At 36.2% G+C, this 12,527-nt stretch overlaps 1 protein-coding gene across 1 annotated transcript in view; it reads right to left on the bottom strand.

Moving 5' to 3' along the window:
- LOC124594442 (peroxidase-like) overlaps window positions 1-12,527 on the bottom strand; it is a 137,609-nt gene that overhangs the window by 21,821 nt on the left and 103,261 nt on the right. Inside the window, exon 14 of the mRNA XM_047132817.1 lies at window positions 1,205-1,374. Coding sequence (XP_046988773.1) covers window positions 1,205-1,374 — 170 coding nt within the window. The remainder of the gene's footprint in view (window positions 1-1,204; window positions 1,375-12,527) is intronic.

Below are 12,527 nucleotides of genomic sequence, written 5' to 3'. Positions count from 1 at the left end.
GTCAAAATCTGACTGAATATTCATGGAACTACTTTCAGATAGTACTTCATTATAGAGAACTGCATCATCTGCAAAAAGTCTGATTTTACTATTGATATTGTCTGCAAGGTCATGAAGCAGCAAGAGTGCCAAACACACTTTCCTAGGGCACATCTGAAGTTACTTCTACATCTGAAAATGACTCTCCCTCCAAGATGACATGTTGCGCCCTCCCTATCAAAAAGTCCTCAATCCAGTCACAAATTTCACTTGATACCCCACATGATCATGCTTTTGACAATAAGCATAGGTTTCAAATGCTTTTCAGGAACCAAGAAATATTACATCTGCCTGACTGCCTTGACCCAAAGCTTTCAGTATGTCATGTGAGAAGACGCGAGTTGGGTTTCACCTGGTCGATGTTTTCAGAATCCATGCTGGTTGGCATTGAGGGGATCACTCTATTCAAGATACCTCATTATGTTTGAGTTCAGAATATGTTGTAAATTATAGGTTGCAGCGATCAATCGTCCTTTTTAAATTTTATTGTGCAAATCTAGATTTCGGCTAGAAGCTAGCCATTCCCAATGCACTCTTATTTTCGCTCAATGCATGTAATGCCTGTTGGTTGGGCTTCATCCACAGTTCATTGAGTAGCATTCAATGAACTGTGGATGATGCCCGACCAACAGGCATTACATTTAAAAAGGACAATTGATCGCTCCGATCTATAATTTACAAGTCAATATAACAGTCGCTGAGTGCAACAGCCTTCTGAATGGAAGATAACCTGATCAGAATATGTTCTAAGATTCCACAACAAATCAGTGTCATGGATATAGGACGGTAGTTTTGTAGATCACTTCTACTACCCTTTTTGTAGATGGGTGTGGCTTGTGCTTTTTTCCAAGAACTGGTCATAGTTTTTTGTTTGATAGATCTATGATAGATTATAGTTAGAAGATGGGCTATCTCAGCTAACTCGATCTGGATATAACAGACTTTAAGAAACTTATGGACTCACTTCCTTGCCAAACAGAGGCCATTATCAAGGCTAAAAAAATGCTATTACACAGTGTCAGTCTCCTGAGTGTAACTTTTTTTTTTTTTTTTTTGCTCAGGGTGCTTGCAGTCTGTGTATCTGAATACTACTGTAACATCAAAATAGTGTTTCTTTATACTTAAAACAATTATTTAGTGCTTTCAGCTTGCATTATACACTTACCTATGCTAAACATGCTGGGCCATCCATCATTTTCATACCAAAATCTGTCTCCAAATTTCAACTTGTGAAACATTTTACTAATAATACAGTTGAATGTAGGCCCAACCATGCTTCCTGGCAGAGGCCTTTCTGCTATTCCTGCTGACCAGAGGTCCACATCATCTGGATGGCTACACAAAAAAACATGTACAATGGTTAGTATCAATGATTAGTATCAAATGTCATGTGCAATTTGTTATAAATATGATATTACACAAACCACTGTGGAAGTGGTTTTGATGTTCAGTTTATGGGAAAAAATTATGGCAGCATGTCTTTGTATACAAAAGAAGAAAGCATCTGTGGGAAACACACAAACTTTTACAACTAGGCAGCTTATAAGGTTTACTTTATCGTACATAGCACAGAGTTGCAACATGGCTTTCTGCAACTAATGAGATACTGTTTTCTATCTGTTTGTTTGAATATTAAAAGGTTACAAATGGATATCTGCAAAGGTTAAAGTAAACATCTGCACATAAGACAATTACCACAAAATCTTTCAAGGCTTATAGTGAGTTATTAGTTCACCATAACATCTGTAGAAACTACTGACACATGCACGAATATAATCAAAGGTAGCGAGTTTTCAAAGAAATATAGTTAAACAGAATAAAGGAAAATGCTACTAGTAGAAAACAACCAAAGAAAAGAACCTTAATTCTCCCTTTCATTGACAAAGATATGACCTATGTAGGGAATTTTGTTTGTGAACATGGTATTTAAAATCAGAGAACTGTAAAAAGAGAGTCATGATCACAGGTTTCAATTTAATGGTTTTGGGCTTCCTTGTAAATCTAAATAAACCTGACCTGAGATGAACAGTGCAGCACATACATTCTCCAATGGAGAAATGACAAAATAATATTTCTTGGTACAAATAAGGTATCATGAATTGTATAGCATAATTATAGAAAATCATTTATTGGAAAAGTAGCATATTTACACATAGCATTTTTTAATCTAGCTACACTGCAATTCAATCCATCACTTCTTTTTACCAGACTTCAAAGCACCCATTAAATTGTTATGGTATTTTAATATTATTGAAGTGCCTCTGATAATGGCTTTTTGATAGCTTGGAAATGATGCTCTTTCATATTTGGTTTAATTTCGGAAAATAAACAAAATTACAAGGAGCCAACTCCAGAAAGTACAACAGATGCTTCAAGACTGTGCAGACTACAAAAATTGAAAACTGCATGACAGAGCTATGTAAGTGTCTGCATTGGTATGCTGAAGCATCCACAGTTTGCTTTGCTGCAAATTGGGTTCTTTTTTGCAAAAAACATGTAGCCATTTCATAAACTCCTGTTAGTGGAACTCACTATGACCATTGCACAGTTATGTGACTTGTTCACACTTCTGCACAGAGAAAACATTGTGAATGATGAACTTATCATCCTCCTTTTAAGCTTGCTGCTTTGAACTTTCACACCCACTTGAAAAATCAAATTCTCTTTACAAGACACTCTCTACAATGACACATCATTATTTAAAGGATCACTGAATCCCCCTCATCCTGTTCTCACAAGAAACATCTTCACAAGCTACTGCTGAAAAATCATGATTACTTTCCACTGTCACAATGAGAAAATACAGTTGTACAGAAACAAAACTGCAGTCAACATTCTTGACTTGAAAACTTGTAACAATGAGGGAGAGAACAAGAACAGAGTAAGAACTGCCAATCTTCCCATGTTACTATGATGGTCAAAACATACTTATTCCATCAACTTTATGTCATATCTTATAGATCACAGGGCTACTTCAATAATAATAAGCCCTGAGACAATAAAAGACATGAAGGGCTATGTTGTTTTAGATACCTTCCTTAATCATCATGAGACTCAATTCTAATAAATTTTTGACTTCCCATTACACAGATTCTGATTTAGCATCTTTCCAAATTTTTTTCTCCTCAGGTTTTATTCCATAAAGTGAGACTCTGATAAGCTTTTGATGTTGCCACCTGCCTTACACCTGACGTATTTTACAAAGTTGAACCTCATACAATATTATCTGAACACCTGCTTGAAATTATTCTAATTAAATATGAATTCTGATTGAAATTACTGGGAAAAGGAATTAATTCTAATCTGCAGTTGAGACTGAGCTACATAAACTGCTGGTCCTTAAAACTGATATAAACTTAGAGAGCTAGAAGAAAATCGGCCAAATAAAGGTTTATTGGAACACTTGATCTAGGTTTCGACAATTTTAAAATTGTCTTTTTCAGAAGGTATAATGAAGCTCGTTACATCAGATGCTGATTAAGTACACTGAATAAAGCCAAACAGCTCTTGCATATTCGACATCCATCTTTAGAACACAAATAATCACAAGCCATGACTTATAGTAGAGATAGGAAGATACTGGAACAGGAGGGGAAAATTGCTGCCCTTCAGGCTGAGTTAGACAAGGCCAGGGGAGATCTTGACAGGTTAAGGAGGGAGAAGGGTAAAGAGAGGTGGGAAGTGGCAACAGGCAACAGGAGGAACAGGCCTAGAACTTTGTCTGACAGCTTTGTGGTGAATGTGGAAAATAGATTTGACCTGTTGCTTCAGTTAGAAGCTGGTGAGCCTCAAGCAGTTACAGGTGTAGACAGGGCACAACAAACTTTCAGCAGCAAATTGAAAAGTAAGAATGTAGGGAAATCAGTAAAGAGAAAGAAAGTGTTGTTGTTAGGTAGTTCCCATGGAAGAGGTGTTGGCCAACTCTTGCAGGATGAACTAGGATCAGAATACCAGGTCACCAATTTTTTTAAACCTAGTGCTGGTCTGGAGCAGGTGACAGAGGATTTAGGATCACTTTGCAAAGATTTCACTAAGGAAGACACCGTGGTTATAGTGGGTGGGGCAGGTAACAGTATTGACAGAGATCCTGGGTACAGCATAGAGTGTGACCTGGCGAAGATTGCATCAGCATCGAGGCATACCAGTGTTGAGTTTGTATCTGTTCTTGGGCGCCATGACCGACCTCATTTGAACTCTTCTGTCAAGAGAGTTAATTTGGAGCTGGAACGGCTGCTCATGTCGGGTGCGGGGTCACACATTGGTGTGGTTCATGTTGATTCTGTCAGTAGGTGGGATTATACTAGGCATGGCCTTCACCTCAACAGGAAGGGGAAGGGTAAATTGGCTGGGGAAATAGCAGGAAAGTTAAAGGGGGGAGGCACTGTCATGAGTGGTAAAATACCAGTGGTTATAGGATTCAGAAAAGACCCTTTTTTAGGGTAGGGAGGACAGAAAGAAAACAAATTTTAAGAGAGGTTAGAACTGAGACAAACCTTCAGTTTGAGAAAGAAATCAAAAAACATAATTCCAGCTTATTACATCAACATAAACAGCCATTGGTTAAGAATTTTCAACTGTCAGCAGATATTTTAACTCCATCCAATTTTAAGTCAGTCAATGTGAAATGTCAGCTATCTTTATTGCATCAAAATATTCGAGGACTGAGAAATAAAATTAATGAATTAACTATCTGCATAGATGAATTAGAGTCTTCAAACCCAGCTGACATAATCTGCCTCTCTGAACATCATGTGACCACTGGTATAGAACTTTTAAGTGTTACAGGGTTTAGGTTAGCATCTCACTATTGTAGATCAGAAATGGAGAAAGGAGGAGTCGCCACATTCATCAGGAACTGTCATAAATTTAAGAACATAGACATTCATAAATTTTGCCTAGAACAGCATATGGAAGCATGTGCAACAGAATTAGAATTTCACAAAAAATCTTTCATAATATTAAGTGTATATCGAGCACCTGCAGGTAACTTTAATCTGTTTGTAAACCACCTTGAAGCTGTACTGGCCCATTTAACAACCAAAAACAAAGAAATAGTGGTTGCTGGTGATTTCAATGTAGATTTCCTTAAAGACTCTCCCAATAAGAACCTATTTGAGTTAGTAACACTATCATTCAACTTAATTCCCACAGTAAAGTTCCCCACTAGGATAACCACTTGCTCACAAACAGCCATTGATAATATCTTTATAGAAAAGTCAAATGAACAAAATTATATTACAAAACCAATAGTCAATGGCCTCTCAGACCATGACATGCAGTTCCTTCTGTTAAATGTTAATACTGAACAAGATATAAAATCTGTTAAATCTGAGCTCAAGAGGGTAATCAGTAAGCCAAAAATTGATTATTTTAGGACACTCCTCAGAGACATTCACTGGACTGATGTTTACAGTGCTCATGGCATGAATGAAAAATATAACATTTTTGCTAATAAAGTGCTTACCTTATTTGAACACTGCTTTCACCCAAAACTTACCAAGGTTAGAGCAAAGTCTACAAAGAAGCCATGGATTACTCGAGGAATAGGGGTATCTTGTAAAACAAAAAGAAAACTGTATCTGTCAATCCGAAACATTTCCAATGTTGATGCTATAGCACATTATAAGAAATACTGCAAAATATTAAAGACTGTAATACGGATGTCAAAGCAAATATATTACAAGGAAAAGATAGTCATATCAGATAACAAAATAAAGACAATATGGGATATAGTGAAGGAGGAGACCGGTAGAACCAGACATGAAGAGGAACAAATAGCATTAAGAGTAAATGATGCATTGGTGACAGATGTGTATAGTGTTGCAGAACTTTTTAACAAACATTTTATAACTGTTACTGAAAAGATGGGGTTGTCAGGTTCGGTAGATGCTGCTATGGATTACCTTAGACCAGACATTTCAAGTAACTTCCATAATATGAATTTGACCCTCACTACCCCAACAGAAATAATGTCCATCATAAAATCTTTAAAATCAAAAACATCTAGTGGGTATGATGAAATATCAACAAAGTTAATTAAAGAATGTGATTCTGAGCTAAGTAACATATTAAGCTATCTGTGTAACCAGTCGTTTATCAGTGGAATATTTCCCGAATGGCTGAAATATGCTGAAGTTAAGCCACTGTTTAAGAAGGGAGATAAAGAAATAGCATCAAATTTCCGTCCAATTTCACTGTTGCCAGCATTCTCAAAAATTTTCGAAAAAGTAATGTACAGTCGTCTTTATAACCATCTTATCTCAAATAACATACTGTCAAAGTCACAGTTTGGATTTCTAAAAGGTTCTGATATTGAGAAGGCTATCTACACTTACAGTGAAAATGTACTTAATTCATTAGACAAAAAATTGCAGGCAACTGGTATATTTTGTGATCTGTCAAAGACATTTGACTGTGTAAATCACAATATCCTTTTAAGTAAACTAGAATATTATAGTGTAACAGGAAATGCTGCAAAATGGTTCAAATCTTATATCTCTGGCAGGAAACAAAGGGTGTTATTAGGAAAGAGACATGTATCAAGCTATCAGGCATCATCCAACTGGGAACTAATTACATGTGGGGTCCCACAAGGTTCCATTTTGGGGCCCTTACTTTTTCTTGTGTATATCAATGATCTTTCATCAGTAACATTACCAGATGCCAAGTTTGTTTTGTTTGCTGATGATACAAACATTGCAATAAATAGCAAATCAAGTGTAGTCTTAGAAAGATTAGCCAATAAAATATTTGTAGACATTAATCACTGGTTCCTAGCCAATTCTTTGTCACTAAACTTTGAAAAAACACACTACATGCAGTTCAGAACTTGTAAGGGGTGTCCCAAGAGTATATGTCTAACATATGATGACAAGAAGATAGAAGAAGTGGACGGTGTTAAATTCTTGGGATTACAGCTTGATAATAAATTCAACTGGGAGGAGCACACCACAGAACTGCTGAAGCGTCTTAACAAATCTCTGTTTGCAATGCGAATTTTGTCAGACATAGGGGATATAAAAATGAAAAAGCTGGCATACTATGCTTACTTTCATTCCATAATGTCATATGGGATTATTTTCTGGGGTAATTCATCAAGCCAAGCTAAAGTTTTCCGGGCACAAAAACGTGCAGTAAGAATTATATGTGGTGTGAACTCAAGAACATCCTGCAGAAGCCTGTTTAGGGAACTAGGGATACTAACTACAGCTTCCCAATATATTTATTCCTTAATGAAATTTGTCATTAAAAATATATCACTTTTTCAAACCAATAGCTCAATTCATGGAATCAATACTAGAAATAAGAATAATCTTCACAAGGATTTAAAGTCACTTAGTCTTGTACAAAAAGGTGTGCATTATTCAGGAACACACATTTTCAATAACTTGCCAGCAGCCATAAAAAGCTTAACAACCAATGAAATTCAGTTTAAGAGAAGCCTAAAGGATTTATTGGTGGCCAACTCCTTCTACTCCATTGATGAATTTCTGAGGAAAACCAACTGATTTGTATATAAGTACAACATATCTTCTGCACAATTTCAGTGCAGTAATGTGTTCACTGAAAATTTGTGTGTGTGTGTGTGTGTGTGTGTGTGTGTGTGTGTGTGTGTGTGTGTGTGTGTGTGTGTGTGTAAGTATAATCTAACTTCTGCACCATTTCAGTGCAGTAATGTGTTCATTGTAAATAAGTATTACAGTAGTTGTATTACATGTTTCTTACCTTATAAATAAATAAAAAACTTTTTTATTTTAAATTCAGTGCAATAGTATTTGTAAAATGACTCTTAGTGTTCATTAAAAAATGACGATCATTCCACTTGGGACCTGTGGAATGGTACATTAGCTTATTTGTTTTAGTTTAAATATTTGTCATGTATTGTTGTTTTTCTGACATGTTCCACATCCTGGAGGACCTCCTCACTACGGATCAATTGGAATGAAAGTAAATCTAATCTAAAAAAAAATAATTGCAGCACTACAGTATTACAGGTGTGCAGATCAAATGCCAAGTATAGAAATATTGATTCATCACTTCAGTCTGCCTATATACACCAGTGATATTTGAGACTTGAAATGGTCTCTGGAACCACATAGTTTCATCTGATTAAAAGCACCTATGGCTGGGTTTCAGGGAGGATAGTTGTGCACAGCCACCATGTCAGGGTGGCATAGTGGTTAGCATACCTTCCTAGTGAGCAGGAGACCCAGTTTCGAATCCCAGTTTAGGTACAAGTTTTCATTTGTCACTTCAGACTGCACATATACACCAGTGATGTTTGAGCCTTTAAATAGTCTGTGGAACCATATAGCTTCATTAGATAAGAAGAATACATGACTAAATTTCCAGGTGCAAAATATAGTGCACAGAGCTGCCACATTGGGCAGCAACAATGACCCTAGCCTGGCTGGGCAGTGAGCTGAGCTTGGATGTCCTATCTGGATATGTCACTTCATGATCCTACATCTCTATGCCAGAGTCCACCAAACATGATATTTGATGAATAGCAATGTTCCAGTCTCTTGGCAATCCATGAACAGATTTTTCAGTGGGTGGGAGATCTGCAGTAGGGGAAGAGTGGGAACAGTGATACAGTGCGAACAGTGAGACATTAGTTTTATCTCTGGAATTTTGGTTTCAGTTGTTGGTACCTACTGTGAATGTGGTAACCATTATTATTTAGTCTATGGATTTCCACGTTTCATACTTGACATTCTTGTTGTGATTTTGTTGTTGGTATATCTGCACTTAGAGGTATTAAATGTATATTTTTGCTAAATTTACATAGCTGGTTTCTGAATAGACCATCGGTATTTTCAAATCATTTCATTAGTCACTCAAAACTATGGTTTTCCAAGGCATATAAATCCCCTTCATTGAAATGTTGCTTTAAGCCAAATGTGTTTAGGGCCATTTTGAAAAAAGTTTGCAACTGGGAACAGTGAGACATGAATAATGAGGGTACAGTGAGACATGTCTCACTGTTCCCAGTGCTTGTTCATAGTGTCTGACAATGCATGCTTGCTGTATAAAACAGTGATTTCTCTAGATTTTAGTATGCAAACTTTTCTTTTAGGTTATAAAATGCCCAGGAGAAACAAGATTGATAAGGAAATAGGAAGGTTTTCAGAATCTTCAATGATGGAAGCTGTCATGCTGGTGATCGAAAATAAAATGAGCATCAGGAGTGCATCCAAGCCGAAAGGCTTATCCTTTCAAACAGTTAGTTGATACATTAAGAAATATCATGAGGATGACTCTTCAAATATGTGTCCTAACTTTTCAGTGAACCGCATTTTTCCACCAGAATTGGAGCTTAGTTTGTGTGAATATTTAGTTGTGTGTTCTAAAATGTTTTAAGGACTTACTATGAACAACTGCCATACCTTAGCTTATGAATTAGGTATTAAAAATAACATTGTTTTACCCAAAACCTGGACTGAAAATGATAAAGCATCTATCAACTGGATGAAAGGTTTTCGACAGAGATTCCCTAAACACTCTCCTGTTTTACCCAAAGCCTGGACTGAAAGTGAGAAAGCATCTATTGACTGGATGAAAGGTTTTCGACAGAGATTCCCTAAACACTTTCCTCGAACTCCGGAAGGATGCAGCTTATCTAGAGCTACAGGCTTTAATAAATTTAATGTGTCAAATTTCTTTGATAAACTGGAAGAAGTAATCAAACATCATCCAAATTTGGCTGATGGATCACATATTTTCAATCTTGATAAAACTGGAACAACAGTGATGCAGAAGTCACAGATGATTTTGGCCTTAAAGGGTATAAAACAAGTTAATAAGGCAACCAGTGCAGAACGTGGAACACTGGTTATGACATGTTTTATTATAAATGCTCTCGGTAACAGCCTACCCCCCCATCATGATATTTCCACAAGTGAATTTTAAAGATCATATGATATTAGGAGCACCTGCTGGAACATTAGGTCTTACCATTAAAGGAGGCTGGATGAACTCAGAATGTTTTGTGATGGTCATTCACCACTTCATCAAGTTCGCTGCCAGCTCAAAAGCAAATCCATCTTTGTTACTGATGGATAATTGTGAGAGGCCACCTCTCAATAGAGGCAATAGATCTGTGCAAAGAGAATGGGATAATAATTCTGACAATTCCACTGCATTGCACCAATAAACATTTTCAATTTACAATGTTGCTCAGTGTGTGGGGATAGAATATCCCTGAGGAATGACTCCTGTCAATATCAATGCCGGATTTAATAATACAGGAATATTTCTTTTAGATCGCCATGTGTTCTATGAGGATGATTTTCTTCCATCCTCTATTACTGACAGACCTCTAAATGAAAGCCTGGAAACACACACATCACCCGAAAAAGACCTTAAACCTGAAACTGATGTCGGACACCCATCACATGATGAAAGTGAAGCACAGTCTATAGCATCCAGTTCTTCACAATCACATAGAAAATCTGCATCAATGTCTTATTTCTCTCCAGAACACATATGAGGTTTCCCAAATGCAAAACCAAGAAAAAGTTGCAGTCGCTGATAGCCTAAAGGAAAAACAACGATTGCGACCAACACACCAGAAAGGAATGAACTTCAAATGAAAATGAAACAAAAAGACATTAAGGGACCTAAAGCCAAGTGAGCTTTATTCCTAGTTGATGAAACTAATGCTGACAGAAGTGAATTAATTTTGCAAGATTCTTCTTATAATGAGACCTTTTATCAGACACAACTGATTTCAGAAACAGAAATGGTTAACTTTGAAAACTTAAAAGTGCTCACCCAAAGTGGGTGACTTTGTTTTAATAGAGTTTGAGGCAAAAATGAAAATATATTATGTAGGAAAAATTCTTTCAACTGTATGAGAGTCATCCAAAAGCAAAGTTACATTTCTTAATAAAAGTTTGAAACTAGAGAACAAATTTGTGATGCCTGTAGTTCCAGATATTTCATTCATTGACACCCTACTAAAATACACAGCAAAACAAAAGACAACAATCTGCTGTTTCATTTAAGATCAACTTTTCTTCTTATGATGTTCATTAGAATTTGAGGCACTGTCTCACTGTACACACCATTAAAAATTCAAGGGTACAGTGAGACACTTTCATGATTATTTTTTTTTAAAGGAAAGACAATACAATTAAATATTATTGTACCACTTTGAACATACTTAAGCACAGTATACATGGTTACCACAAGATATTAAACTGATAAAGATATTTTTAAAAGTGTACTTTGGATTTCAACTTTTACATCTCACAGTTCCCACTCTTCCCCTACATGCTAGCCATGATAACAGCTGAACTTCCTCTTTATCAAGGATGCTCAGAAAAGCATGGACAATATACACTCTTGGGCCACCCTACTGAAAGATAATCAGGGTGCACATGCAGACAGGAAAAAAAAATTCCAGATTTTCCCCAGATTTACCAGTTAAAAATAACTTTCTCTTGGGTGAAAATACACTTTTTCCTGGATAAAAATACACTATACCCCTGCTGAAAGTACTTTTTTGTGAATTAAGTGAGAATATACTTTCCCTTGACCTGTAAAATGTATCATCCTTTGAATGGTGTAGATTTTATAAATTGGCATGAAACTTCCTGGCATTTTAGGAAATGAAACCCATCAAAAAACGATGTGTTTTGGAAAGCTATTTGATGCACAGCAACTCTTACTCTGCATATTTTTCTATTATGTAAGTATAAAGACGAATTCCACCAAATACAGCATGGCAGCTTCTGAAAAACTGAAGTTGAGATTTCACTGTGTGATCTGCTTTCATCAGCCAATCATAGCTCATGTCACGTGATCTTGCCAGACAATGATACCAGATATTCAGAGCATATCATACATTATGTAGTCAGCCAATAAAAACACCATTGTCAAGTAGTGAGAAGACACAAAAAGGAAAAGTTAATGGTTTAAATTAATATACATACAATATAGCTACAAGAAAAGCTAAGCTTTCACATATACTATTGGTCTTCAAAAAATTTTTGCTGCTTTTTTCTGAGGGTGTGTTTAGGCAGGATCCTAAGAGCATGGCTTCAATTACGGCAGCTGAGTATTTCTGTTTAGCACGATTATAAGTTTCACTGCTGTGCACTGAACATTTCATGGGTTACACCTTCCATTGAGAATGTCAATTTTTCTACAGAAAAACAAATTATGGATAAAATTGCTCAAAAACTCACTCCACACTTTTTTGATTGATAGGAAAACTTTTTGCCATTGTTATTGCATAATTTGTAATCTATGAAAGAACTAAAATAATACGAAAAACTAACATTGAAACTTGGTCTTTTTCAGCATGTGTTATTGCTTAAGATATATCAAACACAAATATGCCAGTAAAATTTTAAATTATGGCATAAATGTCTGACCTTCTGGGCTCATGCTCAGACTCTTTCCATGGGCTGCTCCTCAGTGTTAAGTTTTGAATGAGAGTCTAATGCTCCATAATTTAAGAAATTCATCACACAGTCTCA

Source organism: Schistocerca americana, chromosome 2, assembly GCF_021461395.2.
Source record: "Schistocerca americana isolate TAMUIC-IGC-003095 chromosome 2, iqSchAmer2.1, whole genome shotgun sequence".
Lineage (NCBI taxonomy): Eukaryota > Metazoa > Arthropoda > Insecta > Orthoptera > Acrididae > Schistocerca > Schistocerca americana.
The sequence above is the reverse complement of the archived record's forward strand: the minus strand, read 5'-3'. Positions and strand labels throughout refer to the sequence as shown.